This window comes from Dermacentor andersoni, chromosome 3, assembly GCF_023375885.2.
Source record: "Dermacentor andersoni chromosome 3, qqDerAnde1_hic_scaffold, whole genome shotgun sequence".
NCBI classification, from domain to species: Eukaryota; Metazoa; Arthropoda; class Arachnida; order Ixodida; family Ixodidae; genus Dermacentor; species Dermacentor andersoni.
The window spans coordinates 135,695,360-135,717,360 of record NC_092816.1 but is presented as its reverse complement, the minus strand read 5'-3'; the positions used below and the strand labels follow the sequence as shown (position 1 = coordinate 135,717,360).

Here is a 22,001-nt window from a genome sequence, read left to right as displayed (position 1 = left end):
ACACTCAAAAAACATATTGAGCGCTGTACAAGGTTAAAGAAAGCGCACTAATGCACTGTGACCCCAATGACTGTATGAAGAAAGCTTTCGATAACTCTCTGGCGGTGGTATCACGGCTCTTTTTCAAAATCGTAGTATCACGAAACATTGCGAACATAAGCGATCCATACCAACAGGCACAGGTTCCCATTTGGCTCAACATAGTAAAATATGAAAGTGCAAAGCCATGTTTCGTGATACTATGATTTTGAAAAAGTGCTGTGATACAACCGCCCGAGAGTTATCGGAAGCTTTCTTCATACAGTCATTGGGGTCACAGTGCATTAGTGTGCCGTCTTTAACCTTGTGCAGTGCTCAATATGGTTTTTTGGATCCCGTCGCATGAGTGCGCTCTTGTGATCGGTTGTTAGTGGTCCCTGCACATGGTGCTCACTGCACATGTTCTTCTAGATTCTACTATCTATAAAGGAGTGACGCAATAAAGTGATGTCAGTTGAGAGTAGCGCCTTGTGCTGGTCGTCTTTCTTGTGTCCATTGTTTTGCGCTAAACAAAGTATTTATGGATTCGCACCAACTAGCCCGCCAATGCATTGTGTTGAACGCAAAGAAATGCTGCTTTGCCTTCTTTGACTGTGTTGCGGGCACTTCTGAAGTACTGTCTGTCCAATAACCTTGGTGGCATGGAAGTGCCGTCCACTTCTATGCGTTGCTTTCTGTTTCATTGTGGCATCACATCACATTATATTCATAATGTGTATGTACTTTTTCTAAGAGACCCATATTCCTATCCTTGTGTTATATTTGCTGTCGCATTATTTATGTGCAAATGACCAGTGCTCCAAGTTCCATTTTATCGCAAAGTAAACTACTGGTACCTAAACAGTTCTGTATATCAGAAAACCAAAGCCGAACTGCCGAACACTATCAAGCAGCAGCCTTAGTACAGTGTCAAGTAGTCAGATTTTATTGGTTGTGCAGAGGCGCACAGCGTACCTCTTTATTACTTGCTGAACAATTAGGCTGTGTGAAAACTGAGTATTTATGTAGCTTCAACCACATGCTATTGGCCATTGTTCCTGCCCTCAGCAAATGTGGAAGATTATCATGGCATTTCTTTTTCTAACTCTTTTTCCTTATTACAGTGGGATTACTGCATGTGTAAGTAGGAAACGGATCACATAGGCAATCAAAAGCCAACAATCTGTAAACTTGGAACATTGATTGTACAGTTTGATGACCCAGAATAAGTAGAAATACACCATAAATGATTGACGATTAATTTTTACTTGACACAGGGCTAGAGCATACAGTAAGCATACTGCATGCTCCCACGGTGTCACATCAATTTAAATTTTAGCGTAGCTTTACAGTGTACGCTTCTATTGTTGCATTCTGTCAGAGGGATGGTAATGTTTCGCGTGTCTCGCAACTAGACTGTCTATATACAGTAGTAAAAATGTGCGAACTGCATTTTTTAATGATGTGATAGAATGTGTAGAACAATAAAGCCATAGAATCAACGCACAGTGATGTGACTTTCTCTGCACATGTTGCTGGTTCAAAAAAGTATGGTGGAAGCTGTTGCCAAGGTTCCGACCAGAAAAGACAGTCAGTATAAAAGGGTCCACACCACTAATCTCTACTACAGGGGATGGACAGCACATCGAGCGCCCTCGACTGAAGCCAACCTTGTCCCGGAAGTTGGTGCTTCACAACTTTGGGGCAGCACTTCGTTTGCACGGGTGTGTGGCATTTCTTCCCCTAACATGCCTGCCTTATGTGCCATAAACTACCCAAGCAGTGTTTCGAGGTGTCCAGAATTTTTCCATTGCAGTGTCTACAGTGTAGCTAACATAGGTGCCGTGCAAGGGAAACACTGGTAAATGAGAAAAAACTTGATGTAAGAGAACACTATCGTATACGGGTTCAGATTGTCATAAAAGCGCTTACCAGACATGTAGAGACCTCCTAAAATGTGAAAAACCAGAAAGAAAAGTTTTTCGGCAGCAATATTATCTGATCACACGCACTAGTTAGTCCACCATATGCCCTGCTTCCAGGACAAGCGCCTGCATGACACCGCATTTCCACTGGCTTCACCTGCATCCGGTGCGGTGTGCTGCATCCAGCAAAACATTAGAAATCACTGGTGCACAGTGTTTTCTGTCCCCTTTCTTGACGCCTACTGAACACATGGTAAACTGTTTCCAAAGCAAAAAACACAGGGAAAGGGCTCTGAACACATTGCATTTTAAAGTGGCTGGTACTGGGTAACGCAAGTACTGTGGCATAGTAGATTTGCACCAGGCAACCTGGGCGCCCAAAAAGGCTGCTGTTTACTTGCAAATGGCCAACGTATTGTGAGCATGTTGAAGTTCTTTTTTTATTCTCATCGCTTATTTAGCTAGTGGACACAGCTTTCACAACTGGAGAAGAAGCCTTGGAAGCATGAAACACTTCACAAAACCAGCTTCAATATATCGTGTCTGCATCACAATTTCATGGCTGCATGAGTGAACCCTCTGGTTAACATGTAAGAGTGTTCATGATGTTTGCCATGCATTATCCACTTTATTTACAGGTCAACCCTATCTTGAGATTTAAGCTGATGTTGCGTTTAGAGAAATTATGGCCGAGAGCCAGCTTTTGAGAATACAGATTGAGCTAGACAGATTAAACGCCAGAACAAGTCGTTGAGAATTTCAGATCAAGAATCTTCAAAGGCCAGTTCATTTAGTGGTGTTAATATTCTGCTTAAAGTTGATTGTTACGTTCATATGGTGCCCAAGCATTGCGGTAACAACTTCACTTGGAGTACATAGCAAGTGGCTTTTTTCTGTGTTTTCAAAAACTGGTTTCTTGTTCAGTTTAAATTTTCCAATTTTGCATTGTTTATTAGGTGTTGTGTCCTGTTTCCTTTTCCTGCAGCTTCTTAGTTAAACATCTGAATAGTGAACACAACTTGACCTTTTGCTTGATTTTCTAGATTACACGCCCTCGATGCAAAAGAATTTCACTTCAAAACTGCTTGTACCGTACTGAAAGAATAACTTGAAGCAGGCATAGCCACCAATAACACGCAAGAGATGATTATGAAAATTGTAATATTGTTTTTTTGGTCTGCAGGGTGTCTTAACTATCGTGCACCAAGATTTAGAAATATGTAAATGCGATGTAACTAGACAAAATGAAGGTAGTGTTGTTTGCCGTCGCTTGGACATACTCTGATCATATTTTGCATTCTGCCTAATTACATAATTCCTAATTAGTTAATAAATATCTCAAATAATTAAATGAAATGTGTCAATGAAAAGTTGTAGAGCAATAGGAAAGCCTCCTTATACACTTTTTTGTTACTGTTACTCATTGTGTGCTACATAAAAGTGTTTTTCCAAGGAATAAGCCTGCGAATACACATAAAGTGTCTTGAGTGGCCTGTCATGTGTCAGTTTTGTGGTGCAAAGCCACGAATACACCTTAAATGGGTTCTTTTAAGAAAAACACTTGGCTCAGAAAATTATCCTTCTTTATGCAGCCTGTGGAGACAAGGTTTCTTAGACATGGCCATGGCCCTCAAGGAAGATGCCGAGGCCACAGGCAGTTCCTCCAGTGACCGTGAAAAGGTCCCCTGGGGCACAAGTCTAATTTGGCACCCCTACCTTTCTCCTGCAGCTTTTCTGTCTACTTAGCTAACCAGGTAGGTCAATGATGGCAAAGGGAAAAAAGAATCAACAGCTTCAAACGTAGAACTTGCTCAAGCTCAACGCATTTTTGGTGTGAAGTTTTTCCCTTATCATTTATCAAAAAACGGGTAATAAGTATATGATATGGTCTTCATACAGACACCTCTTTCCCACAGAGAATTAGCAGTAAAAAAAGCAGCTTATGAAGGCTTGAATATTAGCTAGGATGATGTGGCATAGATAGGATAATGATTATGAATGTTTCTGGTAAAGGTAGTGGTAGTAGAGTGAATAATCAGTTTATATATAGATTAAAAGACATTTGGTTCCAATGCCAGAATTTTAAATCATCCCAAATAATTCTTGCGTTTGATAGTCTACGCGCATTGAGTGACAGTGCTTCTTGATGCTTGCTTCTTGCTGACATCATTCTTATGCTGCATAATTCACCTGTTTAAATTCCCTATTTCTCCCGTTCAAGCAACTTTACATTCATCATAACATACCTTGTAGATGAGTTCCAGAAACTTGCTGATGAGATTAGGGGGCGGCGTGCACCCCAGGCTTAGATATGCATTCAAGAGCCTCATATCTTGCAAATGTTAGAAATACTCTTGCTAAGCAAGTTCTTGGTGTCATACAAGGTTATTTGCGAATACGAATATGCCTAAATTTAGAAAACAGTCAATCTAAAACATGTCAAGCAATATCGCTGACAGTACACACCATTCCAACGGAACTAAATACAAATAAATGTAGCACCAAATCCAGAATCGTTGGCATGATGCCATTCTTTCAGTGGAATAAAATCTGTCCTGCGTTGTAAATCTGGAGTCCTTTATAATCCAGACTACTAAATGCCTCATGAGGGTTGTGACGTAAGATATGCGTGTATTTATTCCTCGTTTTTTTACTTTAAGACCCGATAATGCTTAAACAGCAGTGAAAGCACTGAGATCACGGTACTTAATACTTTATATTGCTCCAGAAATCCGTTTTTCTGCCGGTCGCAGCATTTGACACTAACAATTTTTGACAGAAAATGTGAGACAGAAGGCACATAACACTTAAGGTGGTGCTATTCACTTTGATTGTTTGGGAACAAAACTCATAATGTACATGTTATGGCCCTACGTGTCATTGCCTTTGAACAACAAAAAGGTAGGGGGTTTGCGTTTTGCAATACTGCATGGAGGTTTTTACTGTGTGCAATTAAAATTAGAAACCTTCACAGCTGATACTAAATGCATTCTCCACAGCTTTAGGTTACACAGGTGCACTACTTTACACAGAACACACTCTTTTACCTCATCACTGCCCACACTCTTAGGCAAAGTTACACCCTTTGGAGTGCCCCTTCTGCCACACAACGATAATCGTCATCTGCCTTGTTGCATTTCCTTCCTTTAACGCTGCGAGCCCTGTACTTTCCAGTAACGAATGGCATGCGCGTTATCGGCATGATAGCATTCCCGAAAGGAAAGTAGCGGGCGTGGCGTTTTAAAGAAAGGAAACACATCAAGGCAGATAATGATTATTGTTGTGTGGCAGAAGGGGCACTCCAAAGGGTGTAACTGCCTAAGAGTGCAGGTGGTGATTCAGATTCTTCAAAGGTGTTTCATTGTATGGGATGGCACATCGCTCTTCACTTATTTGCAGAATATTGCATTCCAATTGTGTCATATGAGATGAATCCATTAGAGAGCTTTACCTTCCCCTAAATTTATTACAACTCTGTACTGGTAAACTGGCAGCAGCTTGCAGTGCTTGTGGAAAAACAATTGTAACTGCCATATTATATGTAACTGCTAGTGCACAGGCATCGGCAGCAGCAATGGTTAGGGTACACTTGTTTCTTCTGTTCTGGGGTATGCATCCTCCACGAGAAAGTAGCTTTTTTCCTCTTCCTCTTCTACCACATTGGAATGTGAAATGGGGTGTAATTTGTAGGGTATACTCCTGCATAAACTTCATGAGCATTTATTCTTGTCTGTGCCACAGATCATAGTTGCTACCACTATAAAAGCAGTTTACAGCACCCGTAGGGAACAATCTGTGAATCTTTAACGAACAGTAAGGATAATGAATAACCGAATAATTTTTAGTAATTTTCAACAAATTTAGCACTCTTTGCTTTCCACTGTGGTGTTTTTCAAACTGTAATGTTGGCACAAGGTTTGTCTGCAGGATGTCATTTTGTGTGAATGAGTGCACTTGTGCGCATAACACCTCATCGTCAACATTCTGCTGCACAGAATGTCATTAGCTTTCGTATGCATTGGTCACTATCGGCTGCTCCTTTGTTAGTTGGAATGTAGCATTTATGTAAAGCACATTTGATGTTCTAACAAAAAGCATTGTGCCCTCTTATCTTCTAATTCGCCTACTTGATGCCTAGTGCTATAATAGCATGGTTGACACCATGAGAGTCAGTGTGGTGTATAATTGTGTCTGGTGGGGTGGGGGGTGTACATTAACTTAAGCAACTTTTCCAGACGACTTCAATCAATATTGTGGAATGCTGTTTTTTTTTTCAATCACTGTTACCAAGTTTCACTTTGGTTGTGGCAACAAGTTTAATGTACTTCGCTAGCACTCCTGCCAACACATATAATGTGCAGGCATCTGTGTTGAAAAAAAGACCAGCTAATGGTTTGCGAGGAGCTAAGGTCCATTTAGACCATTAAGTTTTGAGCTTACACCGGTGGAAATAACTGGTGAATGAAGGCACACCCAGGAGAACTGACCATAATATTTTCTTTCAATATAATTATGCTGAAGCTTTGAACTGCATATGAACTGACTTGTTTAAAAAATGACCCATTTCCTTGTTCAAGTAAGACAAAGGTTCCACAGGAAGACAGAAACTTGAAGCCGTCAACAGCAGCATGAATATAAACAGCGCTCGACGTTTTGCAATCTTGCACCTGGTTATCATATTGTCCATCCCATTTTTTTCCACAGGCTGTTCTTTACTGTTTTATGGTCATACCCAGTTTAATTTTAATGTCCCTATTTTTTAATATTTCGTTAATATATCTTTTCTTCATCGGCTTTTAAGAAAATATATATTCGTAATGTGCCTTCATTTACCATTTACAGTGATCTTAACCAGATGCATCTTGATACAAAATTTATTTTCCTTAATTCTTCGTTTTCCTTTTCCAAAAAGTGCAAACTGTTTATCTTGATACCTATTTTGTCTTCTCGGAAGATTAGGTCTACTGGATTAATGACTGCTTACATGTGTACATCATTTTCTGTTTTGGTCACCCCTACTCTTTGCAAGAACTGACAGTAGTGCTCATACCCGCTCCATCACAATCACCACTGCTAAGCACACCCTTCCTTCCTTTATTTTAACACTTTGGCTTCTCTTGACCTATTATATGCACCAGTTTCTTCTCCCCCAATGAGGCTAGGGGCCAGTGAGCTATGCACAATCCAAAACAACATAGCCAAGGAAAACATTTGCTACCCTAATGACAAGCACCTATGTCGAAATGTTGGCTATAGCAACATCCCTTGTTCCAACAATGTTGGTCTACTTACATGTTGTTCTAAAACAGAAGTTACTGCTTTGTCGTGTTCTGTGATTATACTTTTTTGCCGCTTTCTTTAGGATGGATATTCACGAATACTACTTGTTTCTCCTAACAGCAGCAAGTTTATCCTTGCAAGCATTTTGGGTCAAGAACAACTTTCACCAGGAAGAAGTGCAAGACGAGTGATTGAAGAAAATAAAGTTGCTTCTGTGATCTAAGAACTTGAGGACTGAAATGTTGCACCTTTGTGTATATATGCTATGCAGTGCATTCATATCACAAAGCGCAAAGTGTTTTATCTCTGCAGCCATGTCAGTGTGTTGGCAAGACAATTTTCTCAATGGTGACCTGCTGCTTTGTCTATGAGCTGCCTTCATGACATTTGCATTAAAGGCGATGTACTATCGTGGACAAAAGTACCCTGGAAGTGCGAGCGTTGACCAAATTGCATTTCTGTTCAAGACCGCTGAAAACAGTGGGTCACGTATGCACATTCCGAACGCAGATGGTAGCACGGCTGATCCCAGCAAATAGCGCACCATAAAATTCGGTCGACTCTCGCACGTCCTGGGCAATTTTGTCCCCGATGGCACATTCTTCGAACAATGGATATGCTCTGCAAGATGAAATACGGGAAGCACCTGTACTTTAACGGATATAGTACAGATTTAGCATACGGAGTCTCATTTTCTGAATACGGCAAGCACCTGTATTTTAACGGTTATAGTACAAATTCAGCATACAGTGTGTTCCGTTTTCTGAATACGAGAAGCACCGTACTTTAACGGTTATAGTACAGATTCAGAATAGAGTCTTCCGTTTTCTAGATACAGAAGCACTCGTATCTTGTATTACGGTCTCTCTTTTACAGTTGTCCGTTCTACGGAAAGGACCGTTCTTAATTTACGGAAGAGTGTTCGGTCACAAATTACCAGCAAATTTTCTGTAAAGTAAGGCAAATTTTTTTTACAGTGTAGCGACGACATCCGTGCTAGTCGCGCATGAATGGCGTAACCCAAGTTCGTTGCGGTGCTGTGTTGCCAGTGAGAAAGACCGGAGTGCAAGCAACTGTTTTTATGTATCTGTGAACGGATATCCTCGCCCGAAGAAAAACGGTAGGACATAAGTATGCGTACTGAAAATAAAGCTTCTTATTGAGCGATGTGAATCGAATTGTTATCGCGCATATATGTTTTGGTCACGTCGTTGCTTCCGATATTGCATTAACATTACGCTCTATCCGAGACACTGATTTAGACGCATGCCTGCTGGCTCCGAGTTTAGGGATTCACTCGACAGATAAGCGACGTAGCTCCTTTTCGCAACCGAGACAGATTGCTTGGACGCAGAGCAAGTAGTGCGGTGAATAAAATGTATGACTGCGCATTTTTCGGTGTTACGTCGGCTGCTGCGGGTCATGCTCACACGTAATAATTTCTTGCTACGCTACCACTATATCGCAAAAATTTAATTTTGCTATGCAGCACATGCACTTACATTTTTCTTGCTTACTGTAACTAACGCACTACTTTTGGCCGCGAACGCCGGCAGTGTGCGAAGTCGCTTCAGCACTCACAGAATGGCATGATAATTTTGAAAAATTACGCCATTAACTTTATTTCTCTCACTATATTGAATTAACAGTTTTGTGTTGATTAAGGTATTCTGTTAATTTCAGAGAGGCAGATCTCGTATGAACGAGCATGTGAGTCGTAATTCTGAAAACAGCACAGCTGCTCCCTAGGTGGTTTCGAGGCACACAGTATCGTGGCTATATATACTGGCAGCGTTGCCTCCTGAGTATCGCGTGTACGTGGGATGTTTTTCAAATTTCTGCATTGGGCGTTTCTGAAATGTTTATGTATGTCATGATATATGTGCTTTCGTTGACTTATTTCGTCGAACTTCACGTGATCTCGTGTGCATAGTTCAAAATTTGACCAGCAGCCTCTGTCTGTAAACATGCTCGCGCAAACTCACGCGATGCCTTTTTTTATACTCCCGTTGCACCTCGAAAAAACTCCGTCAATTGCAACGCAAAAAATAAAGAAAAGACAGAAAAAAAAGTCCCATGATCCCACGCAAAAATTCCGCTCGTACGGAGTAAAAATTCTACTCCGATCATACGGAGCGTAATAAACTCCGAACCGGGGGGTCGCTCGAGGACAAGCAGTATACTTCCTTCTCGGAGTTATTTCCGTTTACAGTGAAGCAGGCGCATATGTGTGTGACGTTTTCCTGTTTTTGGTATTCCTGCCCACTTTTGTCGACAGCATCTATATCAAACTGTCCACGTACATCAAGAAATACCTTTGTTTTTCGAATATGCAGATAGCCGTATCCCAAAGCACTTATTTTTCAACATCTTTCTTCTTGCGTTATTCCCCTAATTTTGAGATAAGAGAAGGCATTATTCTAAGCTTTGCCGCCTGCATGCCCACCATAGATGCGAAATTCATTCAACGGTCCTTATATGCTCTTCCGTAGCAACGACTCGTCACCTAGCGTTTTGTAAGCTATGTACGTTTTCGAGGAACGTTGCCTGCTTCGACGGATAACCTGAGCTTTTCTCTCGTCGTCGTTCTCTCTCTAATAGCTACAGCCCGACTGTTCCTTATATTAGAGTACGGATATCTCCTACGCGGAAAAGTAAACCCTCCAGGCGACCTACGGGTAGAATAACGAAGGCGGATCATAGTACGGTTTTAGACGCTAGACATGCACAATTTCGTGTCCTCGACGGCGATGATCCAAACGTAGCTCGAGGGGGTTCCACGATATATAGTTGACTGGAGACGTTTGGGTGATCACGCAGTATAGGCCCTGGTACTTGGACGCGAGTTTCGGTGACAGTCCAGGGGTAGGGGCTGGAACCCAAAGCCACACTAGCGAGCCAGGCGCTTAGGGTACAGGAGCATGGGAAGTTGCCCGATGGTGCTTCTGGCGTTGCTGGTCTTCTGACGTAAATATACAGGATAGCTTGGGGACACTCTTCGGCGTGTGCAGCAGCTTCGGATAAGGTAGTGGTTTTCGTGTTGTCCAGGCGGTACGGAAGCTTAGTATCCATTGTCCAAAAAGGTTCGCGTCCGTACAGGAGAAAAAAGGGCGAAAATACCGTGGTAGTCTGCGTGGCGGTATTGCAAGCGTAGGTCAGAAATGGTAGAACATGATCCACATGCTTTGGTTGGATGCAACTACATGGCCAGCATGTCACCAAGAGTGCGATTAAGGCGCTCGTCCATGTCATTAGTGTGCCGATAATATTAGCCATTAGTCTGCGGAGAGCCTCGATGACGTCGGATAGGAAGACGCGGCCTCTATCAATGAGTAATTCCCTGGGTGCTCCGTGGTGAAGGATAATGTGGCGCAGGAGAAACCAGGCGACGTCACGTGCAGAAGCGCTGGACAAAGGGGAAGTTTGCGCATAGCGCGTAAGATCGTCGGACGGCCACGATTACCCAGCGATTGCCGTCTGATGTTGTTGGCAGAGGTCCATAACTGTCGATGTCTGCTCGATCAAATCACGTGCTGGGCAAGGCAAAGGCTGCAATGGGGTGGTTGAACGACGAGGGGGATCTTCGTGGCGTTGGCAAACGAGACAGGAGCACCATAATGACGGATAAAACGATACATGCCCCGCCAGTAGTAACGAAGGCGTAGACGCACGTATGTCTTCAGTACACCTGCACGCGCGCACTTAGGCGCCGTCACTGTCGGCTACACCGCACTGTGCATGTATGCCACTTGGCCGCTATCGACGGCGCATGCGCGGCCAGCGTGCCGAGTAATAGTGGTCACTAGATGTACTTCACGTACAAGGGCGAGCAACGCGAGGCCGACAAATTGAGATGGTCTTTAGATACGCGAGGAACGGGCCATGTGCTTGGATGCAGAGTCACGCTCGCTAAATTGAATTCTTTATTCCGCGCATGGCATGAACATTTTGGGCACGCGCAATAACATTCCTAATAAGAAGCTGTGCGCGAATACTGGTCTCACTGGAACGGCTATAGTAAATATTAAGCTAAATCCATGGATTCCTATGATTAGACAGCAGACATCTTTAAAATAGCGTTTGTTTTATGTACGGTAAGCACAAGCACCTTTGCGTGATGTTACGGAGCTTCCCTTCTACTTATTTTAACGTACGGAAACGCAAACGCAAGGATTACGTTGAACGAGAGGGCGCCGTCTGGCGCCTCGTGCCAAACTTACCCAAGCAAACACAATCCCTTAGTACCCATCATGCCGTTGCTATGCGGGCGCGTTTGGTTAGGCCTGCGTACGCCTTAACCGCCAAACGATCTCAGAAAATTGACGCACTATGCGCTCATAACGGATGTTTTAGGTGCGTTTAGAGGAAGCGAAAACTCATTTCAATTGCCACCAGCGATCAACGCGAGTCAGAGCGTAGCCATCACGAGAAATGAAGCTGAAGCGTGAGCCATGGGTGCCTTCATGTTCGACAGCGCTATTTCTCAGCCTCCTTTCTCAGCCTCCCTAAACGTTACGAAAGGTAAACTCGCCACACGACGTACGTTATCATCGAGCACGTAAACCTCAAAAACCCAATAACGTTCGCAGCATGCGCAGTGAAGACAACGCTATTTTTTTCACGTACACCCGGCGACAACACAATATTGCGGGGCACGAGGTCCGAGAAAAAGCTCAATATCTCCGCAACCTCACAAAGCAGCCTGGTATTTCCATTTCGGGCATCGACTACACTACGCTAACAACATTGTCGTATACAATTTTACTGGCTATTGCTACATGCTGCTCGGTAGTTGAACCTTTTCGGAGATCTCGTGGTCCGTAAACGTTTGTCCCCGCGGGTGTACGTAGTGGATTTACGTTTGGTTGCAAACGCTATTCTAAAACTGCCTAGTGACAAGCATCACCGGATTACCATCCGTCTCCTCTCGTGCTCTATCGAGGCGTGACAGCAGTGAGGCCGTTGGTCGCCGTCTACGCGCATTGGCATAAGCGCCTTTGTGATGTTTCTGATGCGGAGCAGCTGTGACTTCGTGTGTGGTAGAGCACCCCCTTGAATAGTCAGAACACCGTACGAAGCGCTTGAGCGCAACTATAAACATTCTTGTCGCTCGCAGTGCATCGCCCTTCGGAGGAAACTGCAAATTTTTTTGCGTATGCCCAAATCAGTGTTTGATTACGCTTCTGCGAAATATCACCACCACCTCTCATCCGCAATCGATACATAGTCCCTTGGCATCGCTAGACACTGCTCCCATAGAACAAGCGATGCCTGGGCGTACGGAACATGCAACATTAAAAAAAAAAATAAAAAATGTTAAAAACGCCGGAAGGTCATCTCGATAGTGCAAATGTTTCATTTGTCTCCTTAGTATTACCTTGTTTGAATCGCCTTGTTCTATAAAAAAAGTGCAATTGTAGCCTATCGCATATTACAAAGCAGTGGAAATGAAAACAACCACAAAAACACACGTTCGCGTAGTTCAAACTATAATTTCAACGCTATAAAAATTATTCAACGTCAAGATGCAACATACTACAGAAAATTCGAATATAGTCCCACATCCGCACAGGCATTCGTGCTCCCATAATAACGACCCAAGGCTCAAGTAGGTGCGCCGAACATCAGCTCAGGCAAGAATGCCTCGCCCAATCTATGACACCTTTCTACCGAATCCTCTGGGAGAACATGCAGTGCCTCAGATGTAATCGAAACTCGCTTCTTTGTTTCCGTTGTGTACAGCGGCCACTCTTCACCGTCCACCTTCGGCAGAGACCTGCGAAAATGTTAAAGCGGCCATCAAAACCCATGAAATTATTTTTTTTAACTGAGCACCATGCCTAATGGCATCTTCGTCACAAAACAAAGTAGTGAGCAGCTTCGTCATTCGGTGCCTAAATACTTAGCAAAAAATTTTTTTCTGCATTAATGAAGCACGACAAATATACTTAGACGCGCAGGGAAATGCACTTCCTCATTGATAGGGTGATTTTTCCACATCTACGATAACTTTTTATGCATAGCTTCTAAGAAGAAAATTTGGGTTCGTATGAGGAAGTGTGTTATTTGCATCAATGTTTAAGGCTGGGGTGAACTTTTATATTGGACCCTGACATAAATTCAGAGTTCTTTTTACACTTGCTGCTCACAAAACACTTCGAAGTGTAAGAATGCCTTCCGGCACATAGCCACAAGCAAGCCTCTACATTCGGCAAGTGAGACAGGTATGCCTCGCGCTCAAGCGACCCTTCCAAGCTTCTGTAACAAGGGATAAGCTTAAACTGCATTTCCCACGGTTGGGGCAGTGCATGCCACATTTTAGAAGGTGCTTTGCTCGCACGCCGCCATGACGTCGAGTGGACGCTGGAAGTGAGCTCAGCTAGAAGGCGCGTTTGTTTGAAGGGTAGCTGCAGGAAAACAGAAAGCAAAAAGGAAACAACTAAACAAATTTCTGGAGGCTTAGAAATTCTGCTTACTTTACCCCTGTGTAAGGGCATTGCTCATCCGGTATCTAATAGTGGCATTTAAAAAGATGCTTTTTTGTACGTTTGGAATATACTCCGCGCAATAAGCATCAACATGAAGAATGATTACGTCGCTGATTTGTCTCTAAGTCTCAAGAGGATGTAAGTAACAACCTGGGATATAGGAAAGAGCTTGCAAAGTATCAGTGATTTTGGTCAGTGGCAATTCAAACCCCTATAACTTTCAGACAGTGTGAATTATTTTCTAATAGAGTTTCGCTGTCTTTGAAGTTTGAATTGCTCGAAGTCGCGTATATCTGCTAAATTTGTTTTCTTCATTCTTCGTCTCAAGGTAAAGAAAGTATAGCTAGCTGAGTAAGTGGTATACGGAGGATTCCGCAATGATGGTGGTGACTGCCGTCGTCATTACTGTAACGGAAACGTAATAGAGGCGCACATAGCAAACCCATTTTCAACTTCTTAGGCAGTGCTTAAACAAAATGAACACAATTAAATGCACTTTACTTAAGTCCACTGTAACAACCCAAGACATGAGAAGATAAAAGACAAATTTACACGCGCTCCTCATCACTTCAGTCTTATAGTATACGGCGCTTCGCCGGTGCAGTATGAGTTCCACGCGCGAGGCAACCGAGCGAAAGGCTAAATGTGCAGCACTCGACCCAACTCAAATGTCTGGTTACAATGCTGTTGTCTTCTGCCAGAAGCCCGTGCTTGCAGACAGTCAATTACTGCAAACAGATTTACAATCGCGAATAAAATGCTGCCTTTTCTGGAAATGCACCCACGTGGGGTTTGATCATTACAAAGACTTGGTTGCGCTTTCCGGTGTAGAATGTGTAGACGCGCGAATAGTGCATATAGCGGAGAGTGTTTTGGGATTGCTGATTTCTACAGCGATGACACGTTACGTGTGAATAAAGTGCGATGGCGGTACCCTGTGGTGGGCCTTTGCACCATCTAGCGGAGGCGACATTGGCTCGGTAGAGTGTGTTCCCGCATGCTGAATGTGTGCTACCTAAGGGGCCATGGCTCCCTTGCTCGCCTGACCCCACTCTCCATTCCTAGGCTAACTAGAGATTTTCAGTCCCGCACCTTGAAAGCCAAGGTAGCTTGCGTTATTGCCTGACACCGGTGTGGTTCATAATGTCTTGGGTGACGAATGACTCATAGAGGCCGACACCATTTTAGAGAAGCGCGTGTGTCGGTAGCTTGCGCGTGAGGCGATCCGTGGTAAACAAAGACACACGATAACTAAATGCGGCTACGGTGTAACGCTCGAGCACACAGCGGCACTCACAGCGACGCCCATAGCTCCCGCTCTCTAGACAGCCACCACGGCCACTGAATTGGCCAAGCACCATGACCAAGCACACCGCGGCCATTGGTCGTTCATTTCACTAGTTCCTTCACTGCCGTGAACGACGATCATCTGTGCGATCCACGTGGAGGTCAGACACAAATGTCTCTATATATATATATATATATGTATATATATATATATATATATATATAAAAATCGGGCCCTCGGTTAACCCCATCTCTTCTCGTTTAAATATATATATATTTAAACGAGAAGAGAGGGGGTTAACCGAGGGGCCCGATTTTTTATTAATCATATCATAAGAAGCCAACAAACACTGACACCAAGGACAGCATAGGGGAAATTACTTGTGCGAAAAGGTAATGGAAATTAAAGTGGATGAAAAAACAACTTGCCGCAAGTGGGAACCGAACCCACAACGTTCGTATTTCGCGTGCGATACTGTACCAATTGAGCTATCGCGTCGCTGTTTCCCCATCCACTTTCTTGTGTATTTATGTGTCCTAGTAGAACCCTGGAAGTGTTAGCCAGCGCCACCACTCACACACCTTTGCGGCGGACGTGGAACGTCCTTTTTGCCGCAGGCGTCACGAGAACGTGATCTTTTTGGGTGAAGGCAACAGGTCAATAACCTTCGCAAAATGCGAAGGTTGTGGGTTCGGTTCCTACTTGCGGCAAGTTGTTTTTTCATCCACTTTAATTTCCATTACCTTTTCGTTTCATTATTTCATTTATTAAGCACAAATAATTTCCCCTAAGTTGTCCTTGGTGTCAGTGTTTGTTGGTGTCAGTATATATATATATATATATATATATATATATATATATATATGCCCGAAGCTCCTACTTTTCGTTATGACAGACATAGTGGCAATAAATGACACAACGAAGAGTCCAGCAATTATTTTTGATAGTTGTTTTTAGAACAAATTCTGTATATAGTGGAGAAATCTTCATGCCTGTTAAGTATGAGTGACCGAAAGTGATCAGATGTTCTTAAATTTTGAAATTTTTTCTAACAACCCTTTTGACAAACCCCATATCCTCCATAACATTCATATCCAATAATCGCATATGAAACATATTGGATCCCATATAAAAACCCGTTTCTCGCGTGTGTCATATCACGCAAATGGATATGGAAAATATGGAGAATACAGTTTTTTTTCACCAGCATATTTAGTGTTAGGAGAAAGGAAGACAGCATGGTGGAAAACTGACAGTAGTTTTTCGTTTATAGCGGATGACAGATGAGCGGCTCTCCATCGCTAAAATTGAATAGCTGCGAATGGAAGGAAAACGCAGTCGAAGATAGTATATTATTAGAAGATATTAAATTTTAGGCAGGTTACAGAGTGGGCTAACAGAAGAGACGGGTGACTGGAGGTCGCGACGAGAGGTCGTTTAACACGTATAGAGACATGAAATCGAGGGTTCGACGGAAAGCCGTCTGGACGGGATAAAGCATGAACCAACAAAACGACGGACAGCGACCAAAAGAAGTGCTAAAAAAGGATTAAATCTGAAAGACGTTTCGGGAAGCTGAAACGTTTTTTCGATTTATTCCTGTTTTAGTACTTCTTTTAATCGGTGTCCGTCGTTTTATTGCTTCATATACAGACATGAAGTATCGCCTACTGGTGATGACCAGATGAAGTACCTCTGCGGAACGTAGTTGAAGCACCATTACTGCCTCCCCCTTTATTTCCCAACAAAGTGGTTAAAATTTGCATCAGTGAAATTAGTAAATGGACTATATAACTCGGTGGCAAGGTAGATAGAGCCATATAGTTACTCAGTTACGATGCCTGCATTACAGGGGAGTAAAATGTGACGTCTTGAAGAAAGGTTGCTTTAGTAGGTGTTTCAAAGAACTCTTCAGCGTACAGGACTAGTAAATGTAGCAAATTTTCCTCATAGTAATATCTCTTCCAAAGTAAATAAACATTGTTATGGAGCCACCAATGTGGCGCCAGTCAGGAGAAGGCAATTTAAAGTGTAGAAGGGGAATCGGTCTCGACAGTTATCTTGTTTATGAATCGCTGTCTCTGTTGTATATATTGTAAATACATATTTATATGTGGCTTATTCAACGTAACAAAGTGATGAGAGGTGCGGCATGGCCGCGAGAAAAAACAACGGAGCTTCGCAGTGGTCGTCGTCTTGGACTGGGCAACATGACGGATGAAACAGAACCCTACATGGCGTGTAAGCGTATAAGTGCCCACAACAAATGATATCCGACGATTACGTTAGCTAACTTGTTATTCTACTTACAAGGCACAGTGAAGGTGTGGTTTGACCACGAAGAGGAAGAGCTTCACGACTGGGACATGTGCAAATAGAAGCTGAGAAACTTGTTCGGCCTTCCCGCAGGGCAGTAGAGCACCGCTAAGAAAGAACTAGCGACAGTAGCCCCGCCGTACACAGAATCATACATCTCTTACATCCATGACGTGCTGGCTCTGTGCCGTGAGGCCGACAGCGATTTGGCTGAGTCAGATAAGGTTGGGCCTGTACTGACGGGAATCGCTGACGATGCTTTCAACCTGCTCATATGCGAAAATTGTGAAACAGTACACGACATCATAAAAGGGTGTCAACGCCTTGAGCAGGCCAAGAGCCGTTGCATTGCAATGCCGTTTGTACGTCTGCCGAACACAGCTGCGACACCCTCTCATGACGACAGGCTAGGAGTGCAGCGACCATCATCAGATCACCTGGCGAGGAAAGTGCGGCGAGAACTTGAAGCCATGGCTTCTACAGCCTTTTTTCCCGCCACAGCGAGCCAGACAACTTGCCTAGAGCACCATTTGTGCAGGCAATAGTCTGCGAAGAATTAGCTAATGTTGGAGTTTATCCTGTATGTGCCGTTGTCGCTTCGCAGCTGTCTAGCTGCCTCCTGCTTCAGGCCCATTGACTGGTGCTCAGTATCCTGCACGCTATCAAAATCGAGCCGAGTGGCGCACCGCAGACGATCTGCCAATTGATTTTGCCTGTAGGCATTTCGGACACATTTCGCGCCATTGTAACCGCACTGTCTCCTCCCCTCTAAGACTACCATTCACCAGCTATCGACCCGCACAAGGCGAGCGTCTTACGAGCCTACACTTTCACCTCAACAGCCAAACAATGACGCTCGTGCTCCTTAGAACAGTCCACGCTCGTCATTCTGATATCACCAGTCCCGTTCGTCATCAGCTCGCGTGCCATCGTCCCTATTGCCGCAGGCTCACAGCCCACCATCCCCGATGCAGCCCCGACGCCGATCTCCGAAAAAGTAAGCGATGAAGCTCCCAGAGGTGACGCTGTATTGACGACTCGACCGCAAGACCCTCTGATCACTTTGCCGACTAAACAAAACGTGATGGAGGTTTTAGTCGATGGCGTCAGGGTCCCAGCGCTTACTAACAGTGTCGCGCTCGTCTCCGTGATGAGGGCCCAGTTGCACCGACGCCTGAACAAAATTCACCCACCCGCTTCATCGCGCAACCTCCGCGTCGCTGACGGGGGAACGCCTACCGTGCTTGGTATGTTCACCGCTCGCAAAACGACTGTTTTGTTTGCCATTTTGGAACAAATTGCTTATGACGTTATAGCCGGCTCAGACTTTTTATCGTCCCATTCAGCCCTCTGATTGCGCGTCTAGTGTCATTCAGCTTGAAATGCCCCGCGACTACTATAGTCCACCAGCCCCACAACCACGGTTATGCTCTCCTGAAGACATCCACCTGTCACCTCAAGCCACTACGTACGTTACTCTACAGCCTTTCCCATATGTTCCTGATGGCGTATATGTGCTATGTCCCACCGTTGATATACTAGTTGAAAGAAACTTGGCCGTTCCGCATACCGTGTTCACTGTTACAGTCAATCCGACTGCGCTCCCTCTCCATAATTTTACCTGCTCGACACAAATTCTTCCCAGAGGCATGTCTTTCGGGCGACATCTCGCCTGTGAACGATTGCAGTATAACGGCTCTTGATGGCGACATTCCGTCGTCCTCTACAGGAACCTCCGCTTGAGCGATTCTCACAGACGAACTTAGCAAGATGATTGCGCCTGATCTTCCGGCACAAGCTGCTGACCTCCGCTGTCTCTTAGAAACTTACCGCGAAATTTTGGACTTTGATGGTCCTTTAGCCCCGACATCGGTGGTCACCTATTGTATTTATAACGAAGCCTCCGATCCGACACCCCGCCGTCCGTATAGTGCTTCACATGCTGAGCAACAAGTGATACGAGAAGTCAATCAGATGTTGACTAAAGGCATTCTGAGCCATCTTGCAGTCCGTGTCCATGTCAAGAAGAAGGACGGCAGTTGGCGCTTGTGTGTGGATTATAGACCTCAAAAATCACACGCAAGGATGTTTACCCTTTGCCGCGTATTGGCGACGCCTTTGACTACTTGCATGGAGCCAAGTACTTTTCATCGGTAGAACTCCAATCAGGCTATTGGCAAATCTCGGTAGATGACATGGGCCGTGAGAGAACTGCCTTCGTAACACCTGACGCCCTCTACCAAGTCATGGTTATGCCGTTCCGCCTTTGTACTGCCCCGACAACACTCTAAAAAAAATGCACTCCTTACTTCGCGGCTATAGATGGTCTACATGTCTTTGTTATCTAGAGGATATCATAATCTTTTCACCTCCAACGTCCTCCAGTCACCCAACGCGTGTATCAGCTATTCTTGCTGTTTTCTGATGCTCCGGCCTCCAATTGAACTTATTCAAGTGCCACTTTGGTTATCGTCAAATTACCGTTCTTGGCAATCTCGTCAGTGCCGCTGGCGTTCAACCCTATCCTGACAACTTTCCTGCTCTGTCTTCTGCCGCAGACGTAATAGCTTTGTTGGGCTATGCTCGTATTTCCGTCATCTTACCAAGAACTTTGCCGACACCACCCGCCGTCTCACCGACTTAAGAAGAACTTTGCTTTTACATGGGGCCTTGCTCAAATGAAAGCCTTCTGCACCCTCGTACGCTTGCTCACGGCTCCCTCATTGCTGGCTCATTATGATCCATCTGCAGCCACGGAAATTCACACGGATGCCAGTGACCATGGAATTGGTGTTGTGCTTGTTCAGTGGTAGTGTAACGCAGAGCGCGTAATATTTTACGCCAGGCGCGTCCTGTCACCCGTCTAGAGGATATTTTTAATTACCGAACGGGAGTATCTGGGCCGTTAGTTTGGGCAGTGGCCAAATTGCACCCCTACTCGTACGGCCGCACATTTTCTGTGGTTACCGATCACCACGCCTTGTGCTGGCTCTCGTCACTTAAAGACGCCACTGGGCGATTGGGTGGATGGGCGCTAAGGCTCCAAGAATACTCCTTCGTTGTTTTATATAAATCAAGCCGTTTGCACAAGGACGCCAACTGCATCTGCTGTCATCCTGTCGACCGCCCTGAATATGACGCGCACGACACCCACTCTTTCGTCCTGGTCATTTCTGTCTTATCTGCAGGACATCCGCACTGAACAACAGCGTGGTGACTGCTTAAGTGTTCTCACTGATCATCTCAATTCTGGAGATTCGGAGCCTACACTGCGCGTGTTCGTGCTCCGCGACGACATTGTCTACCATCGCAGCTTACTCCCTCAAGGATCAAACTATTTACTGGTGGTAACATGCCATCTCCAGACGTCAGTTCTTGAGCAGTTTCATGACACCCCTAATGCAGGCCACCTCGGCGTTCCGCACACTTACCACCGCGTATGGAGCCGCCTCTACTAGCCAGGCCTTTACCGCTTTGTGGATTACTACGTTGCAGCCTGTGCGCTCTATCAGCGCCACAAAAAACCTGCTTACAGCACGAAATGGACAATGATCAGTTCGAACTTACCCATTCCGGATAAATGTTGAAAGCATCCGCATCATGCGGCTGCTCAGCACTTTCTCTTGCGAGTTTCCCATGTCGTGTTGAATGGGCGTGCCAAATAAAAACTCCACGTCCTCCAAGCGGGATGGACCGCTTTGGCCCGCGAACCTTGAAAACGTTGGCTGCGAATATATGCGGCACTCTCGGATGTTAGGACACGTAAAAATAAAATAGTACGTGACTCTTGCCTTTCAATAAAAATGGGCACTGCTTAGCTTTAATGATACGCAGGCACGTTAAGAGCGCACGCGCACTGTATCTGCTCTTATAAGTGTTGATTTAGGTCATACAATATTGTTCGTTCTTATGCTTCCCTAAAAAAATGCAGGAAGTATTTTACCTGATTATAGCAGTTATCGAAGTCATAGCAGTCGTATCGCGCAAGCGTATTGTGTTCAAGTTATCTTCAGTTCGCAACTTCCTTTTTATGCTTGCGAATATATCTGCAAGGCCGATATCATAAAATGGACACGAATTCCTTCTTATCCGTGCTAAACTCCTCTAACTGAACGCAATCAAAAGCTATCTAAGCAATTAAAAATTTCTTGCTGTCATGTCATCATGCATTGTCTATAAAGTAAATCGGACACTATCAAGCTACCGACTAGATGCTTTTTATTTTTTTTTGTCTGGGGAACATTCCTTTTGTTTAATGCGAATATCTTAGGGAACCTTTTAACTGTCTAGTGATCGCGTATTGCGTATAGCTGAAAAAGCAACTTCAATAAAGTGCTGAAACAAGCGACACCCAGCAGTGGGGTCTTTGCAAAGATAAAGCGCCAAGTACTCAGCGTATTTTTGTTTACGGGGACTGTCTGTAACCCCTATAGGCACCGGGTAGCCCACGTAAGGCGGCAGCGGCGTGTCGACGACGTGCTGGCGAACAACGCCGCGAACGAGAGAAGTCAAAACACTGGAATGTGAAGCAGACCACGGAACGAAGGCCATCACGGTGCTTCCAGTGATTTCACATTGCGGGTATTAAGGACTGACGTACCGGAAAATGCATTTTTGTGCGTGTGCTTTTTACAAAGGTCGCCACTTGTACGAGGCAGGCCACGTTCATGGTACCAGCTAAATTAT

At 44.4% G+C, this 22,001-nt stretch overlaps 1 protein-coding gene and 1 long non-coding RNA gene across 2 annotated transcripts in view; one reads left to right on the top strand and one right to left on the bottom strand.

The window, feature by feature from the left end:
• Positions 1-1,672: 1,672 nt before the first annotated feature.
• LOC140216422 (uncharacterized) lies at positions 1,673-7,449 on the top strand. The gene is made up of 3 exons (XR_011893087.1): positions 1,673-1,742; positions 3,536-3,697; positions 7,344-7,449. It is a non-coding gene; the product is annotated as an uncharacterized lncRNA (long non-coding RNA).
• A 5,228-nt stretch (positions 7,450-12,677) lies between these two features.
• Positions 12,678-22,001, bottom strand: part of LOC126525034 (acetylcholinesterase-like) — a 76,566-nt gene continuing 67,242 nt past the window's right edge. The window contains exons 11-12 of the mRNA XM_072286774.1: positions 20,883-21,040; positions 12,678-12,999 (exon numbers count right to left, since the gene is read on the bottom strand). Of these exons, the coding sequence (XP_072142875.1) occupies positions 12,828-12,999; positions 20,883-21,040 (330 nt within the window). The 3' untranslated portion in view covers positions 12,678-12,827. The remainder of the gene's footprint in view (positions 13,000-20,882; positions 21,041-22,001) is intronic.